Source organism: Molothrus ater, chromosome Z (assembly GCF_012460135.2).
Source record: "Molothrus ater isolate BHLD 08-10-18 breed brown headed cowbird chromosome Z, BPBGC_Mater_1.1, whole genome shotgun sequence".
In the NCBI taxonomy this organism is placed as follows: Eukaryota; Metazoa; Chordata; class Aves; order Passeriformes; family Icteridae; genus Molothrus; species Molothrus ater.
This window is the reverse complement of record NC_050511.2, coordinates 63,308,779-63,332,920: the sequence shown is the minus strand read 5'-3', so window position 1 is coordinate 63,332,920 and position 24,142 is coordinate 63,308,779. Positions and strand designations below refer to the sequence as shown.

The window sequence follows — 24,142 nt, the reverse complement described above, 5'->3', positions numbered from 1 at the left end:
TAGGATATCTCTGAAAACATTTTTTTTTATTCTGCCCCCACTCCCCTCCAACTGAGTTAGAAGGCTCAAAATCACCTTTTTATTCCAGAGAAATGCACATAAACATTGAATTTCCTCATTTGTATATAATAAAGGCAGCACACATGCTTGAAATTCAGTGTCTTAATAAGTACTGTGCTTCTTGCTGTTCCCCACATAGAGGTTTAAAATTTCTTTGCTAATGTGGGCATTAGAAAGCATTTGTTTTATTGCTACACAAAGAAACAGGAGTATTTCTGCTATGCAAATAGAAAGAGACTGAGTACTCCCAAAACTCTCCCTGAAGTCATCCATGCTAGTCAACTCACATTCTTGTAAGGTCAGTTAGATTAGAAAAATGTTGTAGGCAATTCAACAGAAGTGTTATTGAGTCTCTTCAGGACATTGAAATGAAGGAGGGTTGTGATACCCTCTGTTTCCTAGTTAACCCTTCCCCAGTTTATAGAGCTAGGATTAGAATGGAAGGCTGAGCAGGAGTCTCACATACCCATGCTGGTCTATTCAGTCAGATACCTGACATCCAGAGGAATAGAGAAAAGGATGAGCAGCAAGGGACTCTCAGTCTTACTTCTGTGGAGGATGTAGTGGAATAAATAATCTAATAATCTTTTTTGGAAGATAACAAAGAACCATATATCACGTATCTATTAAACTAGCCAATTTCCAAACACTGCACAAGAAATTTTCAGCAGGAGAAGCTGCCACATCTGTCCCCTCTGCTCATAGTGGACAAAACAAGAAATCATAGATTTCAAGTGCAGCAAGAAAGATCCAGGCAGATGCCTCACAAACATAGATAGGGTCACTGAAAAGATTGTCTGTGTGGGTTATGGGTTTAGGAACTTAGAAAAACATCTATAAGAAATCATGCGTGATGAAGCAGTTCTGATGGTAGAGTAGAATAATCATGTCTCTTTTCACACATATCTCAATTTATCCTGGTCTCATAGAAGAAGGTAAGTGTAGGACCTCTAAAAAATTGGCACCATATTCTTATTTAAGACAATTTTGGATTTGAACTGAATAATTTAAAAAAGTACATGGCTTCCAAGAAGTATCACTTTGCAGCCAGCAGTATCAAGGACAGCACAAAATTAAAGAAGTCACATCCAAACCCAAAGGGATACCTTTAACTACTGCTCTGCTTGTCTAACAAGCATTTTGGGCCATCTTGATGCCTGATTTACCTATCCTTCAGCCAGAGAGAGCTTACCTCTTCCTTGGCTGGCTCAGTCAAGCTGGATTGCATGTAGCAATTTTGTTGTCACCATTATTGGCATCATAACCTGGCACCACTACTGCTTCTGTGAGCACAGGCTAAGATAAATATCTGAAAACTTCTTTGAGTAATGCAGCTCAGGAAAAGGGCTAGCAGAGAGGTGGGCAGAAATGCAAGGAGAAAAAACTGAGAAGTGATGTAGTATTATGTCTGGGTTGGGCAGATATTCACAGTTTTAATGTAAGAGTGCAAAATTTGCAGAAAAAACACTGTTCATTAAACCTGTTCATCTCCTGAATAAGATATTTCCTGAATAAGATATTTCCAATAATTTGCAGTACTGAATACAAAAGTTGAATAGGAATGTTTTTGTAAAATCCCTTCTGCTATTCAGAACACTAAGAAAACGCTGCATACAATCACAGGAAAGTCAGTCTGAAAGGTCCTCAGGTTACCCTGCAATTCATCTCTTCATTTGTTTTGGTCTCTCTTTTAAGCTACATGCAAAGATGAACATCCAGCCATTGCTCTACAAAATAGCTGTGATATTTCATTACAACAGACCCAGCAGCAACATGCCACACCAATTTAATACTCCAGTAAGTTAAAAATAGGGCATTCTTCTGAAACAAAATAGTGGATCCTCCCTAAATTCTTAATTATGATGGATTACTAATTTTCTATCTCTCCTGTCTGCATTTACAAGCAACAGGTGAAGAAAAAGGTAAATGAAAAAAAGTGTTTCACTCAATCACCTTCTCACTAATGAAAAGTCAGCCTGGTGATTATTCTAATTACATAATAGAGTCCTGATATTTTCTTCAGTAACTTCATTGACACTGTTAAAAGCACTTTGTCAAACCGTTTCATGTTATTATATTATTTGGGGGATCAAAGATATTTTTGATGAAGTGATTTTGTTTCATGCTTTATTACCAGCTTTGACATAAATTTCCAGAGAGACCCAAGGGCATTCCTTTTTCACTGTAGCATAGTCTTGTTAGCAATTCAGGTGGAATAAAACCACTCAGCTTCACTTTATGGTCTTGTGCCCTGAATTTTTCACATGGCACCCTCCCAAACATAAGGAACAGTATAGCAGAACATTAAAATCTTATGGTTTCAGGACAGGATTCTTCTAACACATTGTACCTGTAATCCCTTGATTGTATGATTTCTGCACTTAGTAGCATTTAAAAATTATTTTAAAACAATACTGTGCTCAGAACAAGTGCTCTTTTTTCTTCTGTTTTATTAATATACATCAAAAATACTTATTTTAATTTTTTTTATTTCTCTGGAAATTACTTTTAATCATCTCTTATACAATCACAAATTAGGAATCTTGCATCTGCTTTCTGATAAGCAAGTTAACTTCAATGTTTCACATATTATCAAATAAAGGCCAGCGGAAAATGGTGCCATTTTCTACCTTTTGCAATTACCCAAGACTGAAAAGGCTGGACCTCATGAGAAGCAGAGATCAAGTCAAAACCACCTCTGTGCAGAAAAAAAAATGTAAAATCCTGGAGTACTTCTCTGATACCCCATCTTTGTCACTGTAACCCATTGGCCATAGGAACAGAGGAAGCCAAAACCTCACAGTAGTATTTAAGATGAAGATAGAGACACTAATGAAAGCTAGGTTAAGGGAAAACAGAATAATATTGAGGTGCAGGAGGATAAAAACCTGTACCAGTTGCAGAATCCTCATTTTAAACAGCTAAGTATGTTTCTACCGTAGCTGCTGCATCAAGACCAAAAATTTAACATTACCTTTTGTATAACTTCTTTTTTTTAAAAAAAAAAAAACAAAACACACATGGTAGTGGCATACCTAGAAGTAAAAATCTTGTGGTTTTATCCCCTAAAATTTTCTGGTTTAAAACAAGAAACTTTGCATTTGCAGAGCCCTTTCCAACTTGAAAATCAAAACTATTTTTTCTCTTTACATGACATTAGTAAACTACAGCCTCTGCCATCAAAATGGCACTGATATGTCTACCTCTTACATGTAGGTTTTTCCATGGAAACATGACTTCCACCACTACACTCTTTCTTTTTATCCCTCACTCTACTTTTTCTTAATTGGGAATACATCCCTTGTTGGGGAAACTAATTTAATGCTACATCTCTTCCAAGTCAGTTGTCGTCAGCCCAAGTCACTCTCAAGGAAAAGATTCAGTCAATAAGGCAAACAGCAAACAAGCTCTGACTTGCCCTGCATCACATAAAAAATGTACACTGCAGCAAAGAATCAACCACAGAGTACTTTATATAAAATGGAAAAAAAAAATATCAACTTCCACATTTCATTTCCTTCCAGAAGAAATGAACTGGCATAATCTGTTAGGAAATCCTTACACATGAACATGCCCAGTTACCACATTAAAGGGATCAGCTCAACTTACTGCTGATAAGAAGCATGACTTCAAGAAAGAAGCAGTTTTTGAGAATGTGCAACCTCCAAAAGGCATATCATCAGTTCTTCAACCTGGGCTGTGAAATCTCCCCACCACTCTGCCATTACTGGGTTATAGAATGTGAAGTATGCGAGGGACAGCTGACAGCTGAGCGGGGTAATGCCAGCACACCTGTGCAAAGGCGTTCTGAAGCTACATTGCAACAACCATTGCTCCCCTAATTTGGGGTGTAAAATGAATTTTTTACTTAAAAATGGGAGACTGCAAAGACACAGCAATGCCTTAGCCCCAGGTCTCTTTCCTGCCATCCTTAAATGGTGGAACTGATGGCATAAGGAGCAGAGCACAGAATGGAACACTGAAGCTTTCTCTTTCCTAGAAATATGGCTTTTTGTGCTTCTAAGGACAAGTAATACAACCCAGAAAACCTGTGAATGAGAATCAGAAACATGCAACATATATTACAAAGGTGATAGATACAACTATGTTCTTTCTGACAGAAAAACAGAATTTTATCAATTAATTTCTTCCTAAATAGAACTTAAATGCATGCATAAAACTCATCTGTATTTCACACTATACACAGCATCCCACCATACACAGAGGTGTGACTAGTTTTTCTAATAGTGAATTTATAAAAAGTTTGTCACACTGACTGATACTTTCTCCACGCCTGTGAGTCAGTCTGATTTTAAGGGCTTCCCCAAACGCATCAAATCCTTCTGAGGGATGCAAAGTGTTGGCTCATTCATTATCATAATTTAACTCAGTAAGCTGAGTGCAGATACAGGTAAACTAGTACCCTAATTTTACTGTTGGTATTGCACATACTACTTTCAAAAACATTTGGTATACCACATCAGTAATTGTAACTGTATGCATTAGGACCTGTTTCAATAATCTCAATTTTTCAATTAAGACTTAATAAATCTGTCCTATCTTTTTTTTGCAGTTTGAAGGGTAGATACTGTCAATTAACTAAGATAATAATCAGAATTCTTATTTATTAAGCATAAGCTTAAGAAGGCCTTAATGCAAACAGGACATCAAAAGAGTAGCAAAGAGCAAAAAAATCTTATCTTAGCATTTTGACTGCCTTTGTGTTTAAATTTTTGCTCATTTTCTCATTGATAGTTCGCAAAGTAACATAAAAAACCTTACGATTCTCTTTTTGATGCCCCTGTCATGATTATTGCACAGAAATCCACCTTTTAAGAATTTTTAAAAATGCTTTATCAAAAATATTTCTCCTGTAATACAGGACTGTTCTATCAGTCCAATAACCTTTTTTTTTTCATTTCCTAAATCCATTTGAGAAATAAAATTGCCTCCAAAAGATGCAATTTTTTTCTCTCTTACAATCACTTTTTCTCACAGTAGGGGTTTCAGAAAAATAAATATTTATTGTTTATTAAAGAACACACTTCATTCCTCCAGCATTCTGGAGAAGCAAAATTCTTCACCCAATTTGTCAAATCAGATTTTTTCAAATGGCAGTGCAATTTTAGTTGATGTCAGCCATCGAACAGTGTGGTGTTTCACCACGTACCCTAATAAAGCCTGCCTGGTATTTCCCAGTCTTTATTCCTGTAGATGCCTTCTTTATGGACATAACCAAACTAGCTGTAGCAGGAGAAATATTGTTCACCCTTTTTATTCACATATATCTGCTCAGTCAAAATTTCTTATCTAGGTACTGTCACATTCAAAAGACACTATGCCTCATTCCAATGAGCTATTTTTCATGTTTTTAATTTTCCCTTGGTTACCTTGTGCATTCTTGGTAGGACAATTAAATAAAAATAATTAATAAAAAGAAGACCTATTTTTTCATTTGGTAAGAATTTTAGTGCCTGATCTCTTTAATCTTAGTTCAGGAGCTAGCATAGACTACTACCCAGGTCAGGTAAATCTTACTTATTTGGTGGAGCTAAGGTGGCGTTTTTGCCAAGCTGTATGTTGGGGAAGAATAGCCAAAATATTTTCCCCAGTGTTTCTTCTAATTGACTCTGTTTCCTTTCCTCTGGTCCTTCCAAATTTCCTGCCTTACAAGCCCAGTTATTGACATGCAAGCCAGATTAAAAAAAAAAATTTACTGTTCTTTTTAAGAAAAAAAAAAGGTGGGTAATCAGCTACTTTTCAAATATTTCTTACAGTATTTCTACACTTGCACATCTATAAATCTGTGGTGTTAAAGCTTATTGCACATTGCTGACCTTTTTTTATTCAGTTCTCTTCTACTCTCAGCTTATTTATTTATTTATTTATTTATTTATTTTTCTTGAGCATATTGCCCTTTTCTTGATCGCATGACAGGTATTATATCCGTTTCAAGCAGAAGTACAACATCTCCAGCCTGTCCTAGGGCACAGTGCCCTGTGAGTGAAGTCTTTAGCATGATGACATTCATTCATTCATTCATTCATCCATTTTTTAAGAACCCAGAACATTTTTCTAAAATGTCGGGGTTTTTTAAAACTAACCTGATTATCTCAGGAGAATGACAGTTCTGCACAAAGCCACCCTCTCTGCATATGTGCTCAATGCACTTCTTAGTCCTTACTTCAGACAGGAAGACATTAGGCAGTGTGTTAGTGTGTTTTAAGCATATTGAAACAACTACAAAAAATACCAGCATGGAATGTGCTACAGGAAGTAACTCATTAGAGGAAAAAATGGGAGCAGTGAAGGATGAGCCAATGACACAAGTGGCAAAAAACCTCTCCAATAAATTGTTTCAATCTGTACTTTCCAACACAGCTCCTGTGCTGTATCGGAGGTTCAGATCCTGGAACTCATGCACCTGTCAGAAAATGGAAAACTGAGAAAACAGGATTACACAACTACACGTAAACATGAGGGTATTAGTGAAGCAGGTTAGAACAGAATACATGCCTGGAAAAAAAGCAAAGGGAGCAAAACTGGGCACATCTACTGATCTAGCTTATCTAAATTAAATGAGACCACTGTGGCCAGAGCTCTATCCAACATCAGTTGATGCAACTGAGCACTGCTCGTCCATTTCAACAGGATGGAACAAGAGCTTAACCTACCTGCTGAATAACTCCTTTCAGTACCTATTTACAAAACAGTAATTGCACGACAACACAAAAAGCCTTGCCTCCATGAAGTTCTAGATTTCACTGTTTATTTAGGTCCATCACTGTGAAAGCACTGATGCTACATTTAAAATTTTATCCATACGATAAGGACTTTAAACTTCTCATTGAAAAAACACGGAAATAATTCAAAAGTTCATTCCCTTTATTTGGAAGGTCCAGGTAATGTCACAGTGAACTTTTGTGTGTGTAAAAGAGGAAATCTCTACTATCTCTCAGTCTTACAAGTTTAGGAAAAGGATATTTTGGAGGTTAATGGTCATTTAATTTTGTTCTGATAGAATAAAATAAGTACAGAAATTAAAAAGACAAAATAGTGGTTTACATTTTCTTACTTTAACTAAATTTACAGTGTACAATGATGGACAAAGCATATCATAATAAAAATGTACCATAACATATAAGGCTTTGCAAAGTTTATTTTATTATTGAGAGCAATGTCTGCAGAGAAAAGCTGTATAGAAAAGGGTCTAGTGAATGCCTACGTAGAAATAATATTGCATTAGCCCTTAAAACCACTTAATCCAATCGGAAACTGAGCAATTAAAAACAATGGGCTTAGATTATTGCACTTGCCTTTCCAATGTTTTTGGATTTAGAGGAACACCTTTCATTTAGAAAAAGAAAAAAAAAGTTTCTTATTTATTTTGGGAAGAAAAACATGAAATAGGAAAGAACATTTTTTATGCAGTAAAATATTCATACTACTTGTCTGGTAATTTAATGCTGCTGTTATTACACCCTTTCCTCGATGGCAGGAAAATTTCCTCAGGTTGGCTGATGGAATTCAGACAATGGGTCCCTGTTCTCATGTCAGTCATTTGCTTTAAACACATTAAATAATAAAAGACAAAGAGAAGGAGTAAAAATTAAAGCTTTTTTTGGGGAGCCTTGAAGATGCTGAAGTAAGCAATTCCCTCTCCAGCCAACAAGCACTGCTCATGAGCTGAGAGAGGAGCCAGAGCTCCACCTTCTTTGCTGTGGTCTTTCCCACACCTCACACACCCTCTGTGCACAGCTTGCTTATCTCTGGTTATTTTCCCTGCTCTTTTTAACTCTGCAGGGTCCAGTCACTATCTTTATCTAACGGGTTACAGCTGTAGCTTCAGAAAACCCCTTTTAGTCAGCTCTTTTAATAATGAATCACAACGTTCATCCTTAATAAGCAATGAAGAGAAACCATACACATGGGGCAACATTCGTCTGCCAAAGAAGAAATACTGCAGACTACACCCCCTCAGCCCCCGATCCACTAGTATTAAGAATGACAGTAAAACTCCTCACATCTGAGTCCTCACACCTCACCAAAATTATGTTGTTCTAAAAACATGGGACTTGTGGAATTTGCATATTCTCATGAGTGCTTCTGGGGCTGGGGGGGAAAGCCTTTACAAAACAATCAACACCACTTTCTGATTTGTTCTATATTAGTTATGTTTTGATTTTTTAGAAATCTAAGTTTTACCTTTCTTTTGTTCTTTGGAGATGCTCACAATTTACCCCCCCCAGTAGCCATACATCTGTTTTGGAATTAGAAATATTTTTCAACTTTAGCCCCTTCCCCTGAGGATGTGAAAAGTACCTGCGAGGATACACAGCATGATCACTTGTGAATCATATATACAACAATTATACATACAACATATGTCTGCTAAGTGCAATGTCATACGCTACACTACTGCTCAAGCATGTTGCAGTAGTAAGAACTGACCTAATTTCCAAGCTACTCACACAAAATCAAACGGTTATATCAAGCATTACCATCTAATGCACTGTCAGACTAGCCATGCTTTACCTGGCAGCATGTTAATTTCAAAGCCAAACTATCAAACACTATGATGAAATGAGATAAATATTGTAATGAATAAAACATTTTATAAAACAAAGCCTATAGGGAAATGAGTTTATTGTTTAAAATTTCATTGTACAATCCAGTTAAGATGTTCCAAGAACCAAGTAGACTTTTCAGGTTAATGTAACCTATTTTTTTCAGTTTGATGTAACCTATTTTTCACCAAAAAGTTGATTCAAGAGATTTTGTTTTCTAGCTACAAGTACCTCTAAAACGGCTTCAGTGGGGCACATGGTAGTAATGGCACTTTGCATGCTGACAATAAGAGCCCTCCACATTATATAACCCCAAATCATTTTTTCAAACAGAAAATAATTATTTCCTAGGAAAGTGCATTTTAAAACACTTTTAAAAGCACCTTCAAAGATGTGACACTTAGTTTAAACAAATAATAAAAAAAAAAAGCAGAAAGTTTCATTGATGCTGTTTGCACTGCCAGTCTTTAACTGATCCTATTGTCATGTACAGCTTTTAGCAAACCAAGATAATTTTTTTCCACCCACATATTGCTCCACTTACAAGTTGGTCAGAGTGGTACTGGATCTTCAGGTACTGCCTTAGGGGCTAGGTAACCCAAAGAACAGATAGCAGAGGGCTGCTCACAAAGGAACACGCCTTAGAAACAGACTCCTTCTTCATCCCTGGAAGTTCACAGCTTGATAAGACAAAGCAAATTGAAGCACAGATTATATCCACCATCCCTTATTTCCCTTTTTACCCCTTTCACAGACCTTTATGGGCAAACACACACACAATAGAATACAGACGCACAATATTGGTACCTTCAGGTATGCACAAGGGGTTTTAAAGGCAGCAGGCAAGGTAATTAATAGTTAAGTTGGGACTATTTCTCGATTAACTTTCCAGCAACAGCAACCGCAGCCCTCCAGGCAGGTGCTCAGCGGCTGACACCGGTTCTCGAACGCAAAGTGGGCTCTCACCGTACCTTAAGGAGTCTCACAGAGGGGAGGAAGGCGGCATGGCACAGCTTCCGGATGGTCCAGTTGAGTGGCCGGGGTGCCTCGGTCTGGTTCATGACTGTCCGCAAATCCCAGCGGGAGATCAGCCGCAGACCTGACAGCGCCTACCGCGGCAGCCGCCCTCCGGGGCGCGGGCATCCCACGCTCGGCGCGTCCCGCCCGCGGTGCCGCAGGGCAGAGACTGGGCTCGGCTGGGCTGGCTTAGGATGAGCTGGGTTAGGATGGGCTGGGCTGGGCTGGGCGCGGGGGGGCAGCGGCAGCCGCCGAGCCGCCTGCATAGAGCAGCAGCCTCCTGCGCGGGCTCGGCGGGCTCCGTGCATGCCCCAGGCGGCCCGAGCGATGCGGGGCGGGCGGCTCCGGGCCGAGCGGGGCACCGGAGCGGCAGGAACACCGGGATGAACACCGGGATGCAGCGCCAGCGGCCGCTCCCGCCCGCCTCTGGGAGCAGCAGAGCTGGCCAGGCTCGCAGCTGAGCCACCTGCCTCACTCATGCGCTTCGTGGGCCAGAAGCAGGGCAGGAGGAAGCGAATTTAAATAAAGCAAGGGAGGGGTACCTGCACTTTCTTTCCCAGAGCATTGCGAGGAGAGGGAAACCGGCATGAGGGGAGGTGGGGCCAAGGCTCAGAAAAGAGAGCGACCGAGGAGGGGGTGAAATAAATAAATTCACTCTTGATTTACTGATACAATGGCCCTAAGAAGCGTTTAATTGATCTGGCACAGTATCGGTGTGCTAGTGGCAAGAGGCTGTGGTTAGAACCTGTACTATAAGGGCACGAGTGCTAACCTACACATCCTGGCAAAAAACCCTCAGACAAAGCCAAACCAATTCAGCTCGTTTGAATATTAAATATGCTAAGTAATTCTATCAAAGATATGAAAAACACATGAAGAAGTATTGCTAGGGCAATTCAAGTATGGCAAAATATGTTACCATTTGTCCATTTGGGGCAGTAAATGGCCTTCCCAGATAATGGAGATATTCTTAATGGCAGGAAGCTCTCCAGCCAAAGAAGAAATACCTTTTTCCCCTTATTTTTTTTTTTTTTTGGGCATGAAGATTACATGAAGGAAGAGTTAGGAACTGTAAAAGAAACGTTCTCTAAAGCAATGGTGATTTTTCACGTTGCCAGTAATAACCAGTTTTTACTCAGATTATGGATGAAAACACCATCTTAAACTTTACTGCTTCTCAGTGAAGTTTAAATCTCTCATAATTGCGGTTAGGAGATACACATTCAATTTACTTAACTTGGATTCACCGATCTGCCATTTTCACATTTCCGTTTAATCCCCTTATATTTCCTTTTATATAAAGCACATATATTTCACCTCTATTTATAATTTATTCATAGAATTGTGTCTACATTAATCAGAAAAGCTGAATAATTGTCCAAATGAGGTGCAAAGAGATGAAGACTACTGTTTCTTTTGAACATAGGTGTACCAGTCAGCTCCTCTTCACTGTAGCCTCTTAGGAACTGTATAAAGGCTCTTGTTCAATGTCAGTGTTGTATTCAAAAATGTTCTGCCCAGAATATAAAGTTCAAGAGCAAAGTGCAGGACTAACTGTGCACCAGGAGAGGTCACACTTGTACCCCCCACTGTACATGGAAAAATTATGGAACCTCAAACGTACAAGGACTAGACCATGAGTTGTCTGTAGAATGAAGTGGGTAGAACACCAGGAGACAAGACTTAGTGACAAAACTTGTGCAGATGAATTTCTGGTTGTGACTAAGCAGCTAGTTAAAACGATACCTATTTAAATACCTCTTGAGTTCTGAATGTATTTCTTTTATGAAATGAGGAAAAAAACCTTGCATTGATAGTGAAATTAAACTTGAGTAAGTAAATATTATTATCTGCAACTGCTTTTCCAAGACTGTATAAAGGAGAAAAATTAAACAGATAGAAAAAAATAATCCTGACTTAAAATAGCACAGACCATGGAAGATGTATAGCATGGTAACTTTGTTCAGCTATAAAGGTAATCATAGCCAGTGATTAAGCTTTTGGGGTTCATAGTTAAAAGAAAGAAAAGAACTCAAATCAGAAACAAGAACTCAAGACCATGGCTTCCCCCTGTCCCACACCCCCTCAAGTAATGCTCAGATCTTTTTTCTACCTTTGAAGTTCACGAAGGAGTTTTCTGGGAAGGTACCATACTCATCATTAGCTTGTCCCTTTCACATCTACTTTGCATTAGGTATCTGCTGTAAAACAAAATGTTCAGCCTGTGTGTTTGGCACAAAGAAGACAAAGGAGTCATAGCACGCTGCCCTTCTTTTCAATGAGTAGAGTAATAACTCTCTGAAGATGCTAGGGAGCTAAACACAATGAAGAAACATAACAGATAGCTTTAATAAACTGAAAATAGTGAGCCCAATGTATCTTCTAGCTTCCACAGGGCTTCCTGTCTTTCTGATGAGTTCTATCATTGCCTTCTTTTGCAAACAGTACCTTAGGGATGAGAGTTGTTATATGCTGCAGTGTTTAATACACACCAACCCTTATTCAAATGTCTGTTTTCCTTGGCTTTGTACCACCTTGTCTAATCATTTGTACTTGCACAAAGTGAGTGCAAGAATATGAACTTCTGTCAGTGGCAGTGAGGAAGCTCTGATAGCAGGATATTATCATGAGATAGGAACTTCACTTCCACCACAAAATCCTTGGGTGTTTTTGGGCAGACCATTTAAACTGCTTGTCCTTAAGGCCAAGCCTAATTAGTTTTATTTTTATTGTATGTTTCTTACCTATAAGCAATATTGGAATGATTTTGAGGCTATTAAGTGTAAATATGAGGAAACTGAAGCAAGGAGATTTCTTTCTATTCCCAGCATGCCCCCACTTGCCTACCCCCATTTTTGGTAAGCATACATGGTGAAGATTTGAAAAGTACAGAGGAAAATTCTGAAAAGCTTCATTTTTTCCCCGAGATTCTGACAATAATGATTAAAAATAGTAGTGAAATATAAGGAATATGGTCTGGGGGTGGGGGGGAGGTTGTGTAGTTTGGGGGACTTTTTTATTACTTCAGTGAAAAGTCAGAGTTTGAGTCTCATATTTCTGTTGGAAAAAGCAAGAGCTCTGATCAGATCAACTCCTATAATCTGGAGCCTATTGGGAGATGCAAAGATGTAGCAATCCCACTAGAATTTAAGACTTGCTTTGCTAGATTTAAGAGACAGAGCTGCCATTTTCATATTAAAACATTTTATCCTTGAAGCATGCTCCCTGAACCGTCAGTATTCACCTCTGGTTCTTAGTCTCTTGAGAAGGAGCACCTTTGGTACCACAGGAGAGAAAAGCAAACAGAAGACAAATGCCATTGCTCCCTGCAACACAGACAGATTTCTACTCCTCTTAAAGCTATTGTTCATGGAAAGCATTTTTTGACCAGCTCATCTTGGATTCCTGCAATCCAACATGACAATAATTCTACTCTTAGAAAGCTCTGATACAGTAAAATTTAATACCTCTGGAAATGCTACAGAATGAAATGCTTCTGAGAAACACATCGGCATCCAGACTACTCTGAGCACATCAGCAATGTCCAACATTTTCAACCTGAGAGCAAAATTAAACAAAAAGTTATTATAAACAAACCCCAACACTACTCTCATATCCTGTCCAAGTAACAATTCCTTTATGAAACAAGAGATGCTGTGTAAATGAAAGATGGAAATGGCAGGACCAATAAATGAGAGAGATGTATTGATCACCATGGTAGAAAACCTCTTCTATGTGGCCACTACCTACCTGTGGAGAAATATCAGGCAGAAGAGTTTTCTTATGATATCACGCCTGTTTTCCCATGTACATCATAAAGCAGAATCATAAAATAATAAAATCATAGAATAGTTTTGTTTGGAAGGGATCTTTAAAAGTAATCTAGTGCAACATCCCTGCAATAAGAGGGACATCTTGAAGTAAACCTGGTCAGAGTCCTGTCCAATCTGACTTTGAGTGTTTCCTGAGCTTAGGAATCAACCATCTCTCTGGTAGCCTCTGCCAGTATTTTACCCCTTCTCACTCTAAAAAACTTCTTCCTTATATCTTGTATAGATCAATCTCCTTCAGTTTAAAAACCGCTGCCCCTTTCCCCATCACAGGAGGTTCTGATAAAATGTCTGTCCCTGCCTTCCCTATAGGCACCTTCAGGTATGGAAGACTGTTGAGGGTCTCTCCAGAGCCTTCTCTTCTTCAGGGGGAATAACAGCAAGTGTCTCAGCCTTGAGGTGCTCACAAGAGAGATGCTCCAGCCTACTGATCATCTTTGTGGCCCTCCTCTGTCCTGGTGACCCCCAGAGCTGGATGCAAGACTCCAGATGGGATCTCAAGAGAGCAGAGCAGAGGGGCAGAATCCCCTCCCTGGCCCTGCTGGCCACACTGCTTTGGATGCAGCCCAGGACACAACTGTTTTTCTGGGCTGTGACTGCCCAGGGAAGGCTCTCATCCACCAGCATTCGCAAGTCCTTTTCTTGCAGTCCTGCTCTTGATTTGCTCATCACCCAGCCTGCTCTGATATTGGGGTTTGCTCTAACCCAGCTGTAAGGTCTTGTGCTTGGATTTGTTAAACCTCATGAGATTCCCAATGCCCTACTTCTCAAACTTGTCCAGATCCCTCTGGATGACACCATGCCCTTCAAGTGTGCCAACTGCACCACTCAGCTTGATGTCATTTGCAAACTTGCTGAGGGTGCTCTTGATCCCACTGTCATTAATGAAGACATCAAACAATACTGGTACTACTACAGACCACTGGAGAACAATTCTTGTACAGATGTTGGTCAAAAAATTCACCACTACTCTCCAGATGTGATCATCCAGCCAACTCCTCATCCACCGAATAGTTCACCTATCAAATCCATATCTCTCAAATTTAGAGAGAAGGATGATGTGGGGATCATGTCAAAGGCCTCAATACAACGTATGTGAGAAGAAAGACACCTTCACAGTGTAGCTAGAGAGCGACTTTGTCAAGGCTGCCTTGCTCTTGGACCAAAGGGCTTGCACTTCCCAGTAGGATAGCAAATACCAGAAAAAAATAGAGCTACCCTTGTATTTAGAAATAGAGCTACCTTTGCTTGCAGTGGCCACCATGGGTCTACTACACAAACATGCTGAGGTGGAGGTGCTAGTTCTTAATAAGATATTTTGTCCATCTCCTAGGTTTGTGGAGAAAATGGCAGGATGGCAATAGAAAAAGAAATAATTCAGAAGCTCTTGTTTCAAAGTCAGTGCTAACAAATCCTTCCATTGGTAAAGAATCACAATTCACCTTAGTATCCGGTCACTTTGCAGGGCTATTAGCTAAATAGTTGAAAAGTACATCAATGAATAGAAAGCTATGATAATAACAGCAAAAGGGTATTTTTCTACATACTCATATTCCAATTTGTGTCCATTTCATATGATTTCTTGCAAAAATCAGGGGATAGAAAGATAAGTTTGCTTTATAAGATTTGGATAAACTATACTTAATTTGATGCTTGCCATAACTTCTTAGGAGACACAAATTTTATTGATGCTTAACTCAACTGATAATTAAATTATAAAATTAATCCACTGCTCTCACATCTTTTCTATTCATTGCATGCCTGAGGTGGTTTTTCTGCTGTTATCTCTGCCAAGATATTTCACAGGTCTTTTGCCACATGCTCATAATTCCCTCTGCCCTAGACATAGACACACATACTAATGTAATGTCTGTCTACTTATTAAACATTAATTAAATAACTTGCTATAGATGAAGATAATTCCATAGTTTCAAGCGTATATATAAACATTATTGCATGTAGCTATGAATCATGTCTTTTGGCAACTGACTGAAAAGATTAAGTAAAGGGTATTCTTCCTTTTCTCCCAAGCTCTATAAGGATGTGATGAATATTGAATATGATTATTTTATATGCCTACTACCTTGAGATTTCCTTAAACTGATCTGCATCTGGCTTTTGCCTAGAAAAGCACCTAGCTGGGCTGCCACAAGAGATCTCAGCGGTACCACAGCGCACAGGACTGCCGACAACAGAGGAAGCAGACTGGTGAGAGAGCAGGTGAACAGGGCAGTGCAGCACACCCACTGTGCCCCTGTCAGAACTGTTTTTCTAGAGATCCTGTTTGATTGATCCCAGTTCCAAAATACACAAGCGGAGGAGTCTCAAAGTCACACTATGGACTGAAAATGTGTTTGTACAGATAGGTCACAAGGAGCCTTCACCACTATTTGTGGTTTGTGGTTTCTGCAGCTACTGATAATTTGCACCACTTTACCTTCAGTTGCTCTCCAAGTATTGTAAATCTACCTACCCTTAAATATTGAAGCTGTATCTTTTAATGGTGTATTACATCAGAAATTCCTCTTCAATTGCAGGCTGAAGCCTTTTAGAATTTTTCTTTGAAGAAGGTTAAGACACATAGGCATGTAACAGTTATATTTTGGGACTAGAAATGTCCATGGTTGATTGTTACTTAGGTACAAATGCCACATTTTAAATTGCAGTCTATCTTAGTTTAAATAGAATTTCAAGTGTAGGCAAGCTGTCAGTTCTTTAACCTCTGCAGCATATGACAGAAATAAGGATGCTCATACATTTAGATTTATGTTTATGTTAAACATTTCTTTCCATCTTAGCCATCATGTTCTTATCTGAACTGTTTAACTTTGTGTAAATACTTTCTCAATTTTGACCTATAACATAATTTTCTTTATGATTTCCCATTCAGATATCAAATCTACTAAGTTATTTTGGTGTAGTGTTTTTTAGTCTTGATTATTTTGCTAGAGAAAATGCAGAAAAAATACAAAATTTCATGAGAGCAATTCACTTTGACTGTTATGCCTTTCAATGAAGACCTTACAGAATAACTCTCTTGCACTTCTGTACCTCAGCTGACTTAGACAGATGCAGTATGAGACAAGGGCAACTTCCTCACTTCATCTCACAGTATTGCTGAACCAGAAAACAGTTTTCCCTTTGAAAGTAGCAAGGAATTACAAAAATCTCTAATGCCTTGTTCTATGGAGTTATAAAAAACCCCAAAATAACCAAATGATATTTTCCACAGGTACCACATTTCTGCATACCTCACCCCCACAACTTCTGCCCTCCTCCCAAAGGTGAAAAACCCTAGTGCATACACCACATCTGATGATGAAGCCTCCTTCAGCCACTTGTTTCAGATGCTTTGAGTACATTTAGTGTTTCATTACTGACCTGTCTGCTTTCCTGAGTATTTCCTTTCACTATATTTTTATGATTTTCTAATGCATCAGTGTGGACAGCTAATCCTACATTGCCTTCAGTGCTTTCCCCAGCTACTTAGTTGGCTGTGTACCACTGTTCATCCTGGTTTGAGGAACCAATCTGGCCCCCAAGCCCTTGTGGTGAAGGGTCTCTCTCTGTAAATGGTTCAGTCACCAACACTGAAAAAACCACAGAGGGGCACCCTCACACTTGTGAGGAAACACACCAGTGGCTGAAAGCCCAGAAGAGACACAGCAGGCAGCACAACAGAAGCAGCTGCAAGGAAAATTGCCAAATGAATGTAACACAAACAGGTATAGTCCTAGCAAATAACAAATGGCTTGCTAAAGAGCTAAAATTGTGCTTATTACACAGGTACTATGAATTAACTAACTGTATACTTGAACTTTCACTAGGAAATCCTTCACAGAAACTTCAGCCTCAATGAAAAAATGAAGCTTGACTAGAATTTTAAGTAATTTTTCCACACACATTTTGCACAGCAATGTGTTCTACTAGGCAATGGGAGGACAATGTATAGAGTTGGTGATCCTCTCTCTGCATCCCCTGAGAATTTGTGATTTTTTTTCACAGTATAACACAAGAAATTGTGTAAGGCTGAGCTCTTAATGAAATTAAACAAACAAGGAATGGCAAAATCTGGACAAAAATACTTCAACAACACTATTATTCAAAACCACACTTACCTTCTCAAATAGACACAAATTACTCCAGTGGTCTACGTTAAAATACACTTTCAAACTGATAACTTAATTGGGTCTATTTTCAGCACTTTGTGATTTTACTTTGATTTATTTCTAAGTCACATACCAAGTCTATGTATATTCTTTTTATATTCTGGACTAACAAACACCTGCAATTTTACGCCCTATTTTCCCTGGAACAATTATAGGCACATCTGGAGAGCAACAAACTCTGGATGGTGTTTTCCATGTAGTCCATTGCAATTATTATATATTTGCATACAGTGTCATGTTGGGAAGAAACCAAAGCCTGGGGGCTTTTGGACTGGTCACTGATCAAAGCTGCAGGAAGAGTAGTCAATGCCTCTGGAGACAGTAATCTAGTTTCCCAGTCAGAGGCAACAGATGGGTGACACAAAAAGTGCCAGATGAGAGCAACAGTAAAAAACACATCAATTGTATCAAATAAGCTGAAATCTCAGCTTGCATTTGCCTAACAACTTCCTGAGGCTGATTTTCTTTTTAAATCTCTTTTGTTGTTATAGAATTTGGACCCTTTTCCTGATTTTAGATGTAAAGTATAGCGTAGTTCCTTCCTCAAAAGAAACCACAGAAATTTAAACCACCAGAAACTAGATATTCATTGTTGCCTTTACATTGAATCACATTTGTTTCATGGTTATAGCCAAATTAAATCGGTCCATTTGAAAAGCCATCACTCATAAACCGAAAAATCTGTCCAAAATGTGTTAATTACTATGTCAATTTTTAGGTGGCTTGTGAAGCCTCATACTAAGTGAATAACAACAACAATCTCTTATTCATGCAGTTCTAAACTTCTAAACCAGACAGCAGAGTCAAACTGGAACATAAAACTACACTGAAGAAAGATCTATAATTTTTTTTTTTGTTGGGTTATTTTGTACAGCACAACTGTAGTATTACTCATGACAGAGTAACTACTAGTTTTTTGAATGATACAAGTTGCCCATGCTTAACTTCTCCAAAGAAAATACACATAACTATTGGGACAGACCAGCAGAGTCCATGGGAACAGGAAAACAGAGCAAAAGAAAATGGAAGAGGATTATTTTTTTTAAGTGTCACTCAGTTATGCAACTGGTCTTTGCAATAGTCTTTAATTGAGCATTGTCTAATGCTGCATTGTGCTCATGGCTCCCCTACCACTACTGAAAAATTCTACCTACTCATACCAATACTTAATGGACAGATTCCACTGGCAATATAAAGCTGCTGGAAGGCTTTTCTGGAGGAGCTTTTTTAGCTTCCCTAGCAAGAGTTTGTCAGGTCAATGTCCCCACTGTTGACTGTTCTATAACATCCAACAGGCATAGCATAGCTTGTTATTTTTAAAGTTATCTGATATCTGATATTTGAGTCCCATAATTTGTACAACTTCACTAAATTCTACTGATACTTACACATGCTTATTAATAAGATTTTCAAAACACATGCCAAGATAGCACATGCATATTGTATTTTAGGCTCTTCAGTACTAGAATCTGAAAAATAAATTTGAGAGACAACAATTTCCTAATGTTTTATCAAACAATGGTTATCCTGCTAGCCTTAACCAATAACAGATTCTCTCCAGGATTGTGGGATTTCATCTGCTCTTTCATGTTTTTAGCACTTACTTACTATGCTAGATCAGAAATTTCAGCTCTGTGATTTATGGTTTAGTCCCAGAAGGCAAAGAAACAGATTCTTCCTGTGCTATTGGCACTAAACTTGATGCCTCTATTATGTTCTGTATAAAGTATCTGTTATATTGAGGACATAAGTCATGAATTATTTTTCAGATTTATAAAAAGGACTTCCTGATTCATCTATGGCTATGATTTACATATCATTTCAATACAGTTGTTAAGCTAGTTTAGAAAAGAATCTGAAAACTATTGAAACAGGACAGACATACGTAAGTTAGAAATTCTTAGGAGAAAAACCTTCTGGAAAATAATAATGAGCGTGTATTTTTAACAACATCTTTGATAACCAATTTTTAAAATTATTTGATATTTGTTAAAATCTTCCAAGAAGTCAGCACTTGGGATTATATTTTCATATGTGGAATTTTTAGGAAATTTTTAGTTAACAGTATTTCTGCGAAAAGCACTGCACAAATGCTAAATACAATCTGTTTTTCTACCAAAGTTCATACAACAAGCCAGAGACATGACCATTTATGTACTCTTCGAAAAATTGTAACATTTTAGCTAATTCATAATATTTTGTGTTTATTCTATGGAAATCCTCTACTTATCCTCTTGAATGGCTTGGGGTTTTTTGGGTTTTTTGTTTGTTTTTTTTTTTTTTACTTTATATTAATACACACAAAATTTCAGACCTCTGAACTAGCTTCTTCTCTATTTTCTGTTTTACCAAAATCTACAGACAAAATGTGTTAAAATAATCATTTGTTTAGTACATTTTTATGACTATGAATTGCTCCCAGCAATCTATTTTTCATTTTTAAATTATTGTTTTCTTGTCTCATTTTTTTATCAGAGGTTAATAACTTCGTGTTTTACAATTACCAGTAACAGAAAATTGTGTATGAGGGCATTGCCTTTTGCACTACTGATGCAGCAGAGAAGAGGAAGCAAAATGGCAGATGTGATACCAGAAGGTATCTCCTGACTTGAAAATTCCATGAATTATTTAGGTTATCCAGTCTTATGTCATAATTACTGTATTTATTTTAACTAATGTGAGAGAAAAATGGCAGCTGAATGTTGTTCAGTCCTGAAAGCACTGCTTAACCCTGTGCTAGATTGAAAACTCTAATATATAAGCCATATATGAATTCCACTTCAGAAATACTAAGTACAAAGTGGGGGTAACACAGGTGAGAAAAAGCCCAGGGCCCTTATCAGCCTTTTTGATATCCACATAAACCACCTTGTTAAAAGACATTTTGAGATAATGAAGAGGAAGAAACAGAAATGTATTCAAGTGCAATTAGAATAACCAATAATGGCCCTGGTTATATACTACATCTTTTTTTCTTTTTTGAAAATTCTACTAAAAATAAATTGTCAGACTCGTAACATATTTATAAAGAAAGCCTTCTTATGTGTGTATCCATGACAACCTAGATTTATATTTTGAGCTCTAGAAAGTTGTTACAGCACAGCTCACATAAATTACTTTGAAGAATGTAGCAAGATAAGATGGTTTGCTACCTGAGGTGGTTTATTTGGCATAATATACAATATTTTGACTATACTGAAGCATAAAGGAAAGCAAAAGTATTATGTAGTGCTTAGAAGCCAGTCTTGCCATAAAGTAAACCTATTTTTAATACAAGGAAAATATATAAGCACTTTATGACAAAGAATGCTGAAAATTGAAAAAACATCACTGAAGACTTAGTAATTGAATATTAGCATGTCATAATTAGGAAAGCAAAGAAACATAACAGAAATGTGAAGCATACATTGCCTGAAATAAACAAAACTTGTATTTACACTAATATGCCTCCTACTGTGGTTCCATCTGGACTTTGCGCACACAAAACCTATTTTTTACTCTCTCTCTTAGCTTGGGAAAGGAACCTGCTTTCACTAGACTAAGTATTACTAAAATTGCATTTCTGTTACACATGTTTTCTTTTTGCATTTGACTTGAGAGTCATAGTATATTATTTATATAATAGATTTACACAGTAGGCAATTCCCAAGTACAGCATGGAAACAATAGGAACATAGTTCATGAAATTTTTCCAAAACAAATATCAGTGACTTACCTAGCATTTTGCTGTCAAATAAACGCATTACCTACTTTGGAAAGAGACTTTGAGGGAATAGAGATACAGTCACTTCAATAACTGTTCTGTACATTGTGAATAATTCAAGTGCTGAATTCAGAACCTTTCCATGGTCTATCTGCTAAGGGAAAAAGTTCCTGACCTCAGAGACACAATGGCTGGGTGACACACCACCAGGCAGCCTGGCACTGTGTGAATTCCTTATTTCTAGACCCACACCAGCACCTTGGGTGTCCTGGTCATGGGGGAACTCCATTGGAGAGTTATCTAGCTGAGAGCTACCCAACAAGATTAAAGTGAAATTCTACGCCTCCATAAAATGCAGCAGCACAAGTTTCTTCTAAAAGCCCATGACTGCAACCCAGCCATTATCTGCACCTGGTGAACTCTTATATGCTGAGATTAGCTCAGTTGGTTAAAGCGTGATGCTAAAACTACCAAAGTTAATCCCTCTACAGGCCATTCTCATAAGAGTTAGACTTGATGAACCCTGTGGGTCCCTTCCAACTCAGAACATTCTGCGATTCTGTGACAGAAAAATAACAAAGTAAGCTGATATAGGGATGGCACAAGTTTTGCAGCAGATGTTCCTGAAGGAGAGCCGGCGAGTGAGAAGGATGTTTACCCTGCATGTATCCCCAGCTGGTCAGTTGAGGTCTTCTCTGGCCTGTTGTCTCCTCCCTAATTTCTTGATAGATGGGAAATAATTACACTATGACTCCATTTTCTTGCCTGGAACAATGGCCTGTATGTGGAACATAATAGTCCTGAGGGTCAGAATCTTTGCTCTTTTTTCTTAATTGTATAACAGCAACTTGAGGGCTAATTTTCTGCGTAAGCCTAGTTTTAGTCACTTGTATAAATATTTCTGGGCACATCATGCAATTTAGAGATACCACCAGAGCCTCAGGTAGTCAAAGATGATACTTCTATGGGAGGATTTCATAACAAAACATCATTATAAACACATAAACCTTTCACTCAAATTCCTTTTCGTTCACATTACAGAATATTATTCTCTACAGTGTAGCATTATGTTTTACATAATGAAATGTCATTTATACCAAGCAAAACATTCTAACCTAACTAATACAGTAAAAACTTAAGTCTGCCTTCAGTTTCTTTCAGTTCTCCATGAAAAGCAGAAAATGTGCAGTAAAATGAAATGCCTTAATCAAGAACCACCAGCATGAAAAATATCTTCTGATATTTTGTTACAATAATGTGCAAATAAGTGAGATCTTGTGATATGTAACAGAAGGTACTTGAGTAATTGATTTAGCAGAAAATGACATTATATTTTAACTAGAAATCTTGGGAATGCAGCCACTTTATGTATGTACAGGATGATCTCAAGTCTGATGTCCTGTGCTGCCCCATCATGACCGAAGCAGACATCTGTGCCTATAAAGAAAATTTCATCCTTTCTAAAAAGCCGAATAAACATATAGAGAGGCATCAAAAAGCCCGTATTTGAACAGAACCATATTTGAATTTGTTATTAATCAGATACAGTCAAGTAGTAAGTAAATTTACAGTGGTAAAAAGGTTAAACATTGCTGTCTGTTTCGCAGTTTTAGAACATTATAATTCAACTGCCTTTCTTCATATTCTCAATGGTAGGTTTATCATAACTGATTAAACAATCTATTCCTCTGATAGTCAGTAGTTTTCCATGGAAATTAATTTGTGGCCCATTAAATATATTTCCTACCATATGCCCATGAACCAGCACAATTGATGTATAAGGTTTTTATGCAGACAGCAATGACTCAAGAGCCATCATGTACAAATACTTATGAGAGTTAAAAGCAAGAACAGATGCCATGCCATGCAATTGTGATGCTACATAAAATTCTGTGAAATTTAAATGCATTAATTGAAATTATCAAGCTACCTTATGTGATGTGTTTCCTCTGGTGTTGATTAAAGAATATAAAACAATTATACACTAAGAACTGGAAAATCAGTGTTTTGTACCAATATCAAAATACTAAGAAGTTACAGCTATATCTCTTGCCTATAGTTATCCTCTACACTTTGCACTTTTTCAATTATAAGAAAAAATTACCTTGAAAGTTACAATTTTTCAAAGAACACTTTGAAATACTGTCCTGTCTAATAGTTTTTATGAAGCGGCCTTGAACAATGCCACATGATAAGAGCCGATCACAATGAAATGTAAAATAGAATTAAGTGCTATTAGTACAAATTTCAGAGCCCAATTGTCTGCTTTGGTGCTGATTTTCCCTGTTCATCTCAGTTAGAAAGAACAACTTAGTGAAGTTACATCTGGCTCTACTTGAAATAGTTGCTTAGATATCACTAATCAACTCCAATTAAAGAAGGAAGAAGACCTTCTTCAAACAACATTGTGGGAAAATGACTGGGGTTTTGGAAATTATGGGGGAAAATAGAGTGGCTACACCCAGGTGGGAGCATACCAGACCTCCAAGACACAGCACAATCTATGGGGTCTAAATGCAGGGTGGAGACACCATGGCCAGTCTCTGTCAAAACTCATGAGAAGAGAGAACTCAGTGTCCTCTCCAGCCGAAAACCCTCCCAGCAGCTTAAAACCAGGAGAGAGAAAGGGAGATGTCCTGCTCTGGAGTCAGCAGCAGCTGTGGGGAAGGTCACTGGCACAGGTCCCCATCCCCAGCTCGTCTCAGGTGCTGCCCTGAGATATCTGCCCTAGGGCACAGCCACCCCTCGCTGAGTAAGGGGTTGGGCAGCCAGCACTGGGTACAGATGTGGAGATGC

The 24,142-nt window shown here is 38.1% G+C and overlaps 1 protein-coding gene across 4 annotated transcripts in view; it reads right to left on the bottom strand.

Annotated features, from left to right (window-relative positions):
- The window catches only part of TRPM3 (transient receptor potential cation channel subfamily M member 3), a 385,746-nt gene that overhangs the window by 253,973 nt on the left and 107,631 nt on the right, over window positions 1-24,142 (bottom strand). Inside the window, exon 1 of one of the 4 annotated variants that reach the window (XM_036402691.2) lies at window positions 9,599-9,958. The exons of 1 other annotated variant lie outside the window; for it this stretch is intronic. In XM_036402691.2, coding sequence (XP_036258584.1) covers window positions 9,599-9,688 — 90 coding nt within the window. In that variant the 5' untranslated portion in view covers window positions 9,689-9,958. Of the gene's footprint in view, window positions 1-9,598; window positions 9,959-24,142 lie in introns of those variants that run through there. 2 more of the 4 variants (XM_036402689.2, XM_036402690.2) reach the window with 2 other exon arrangements.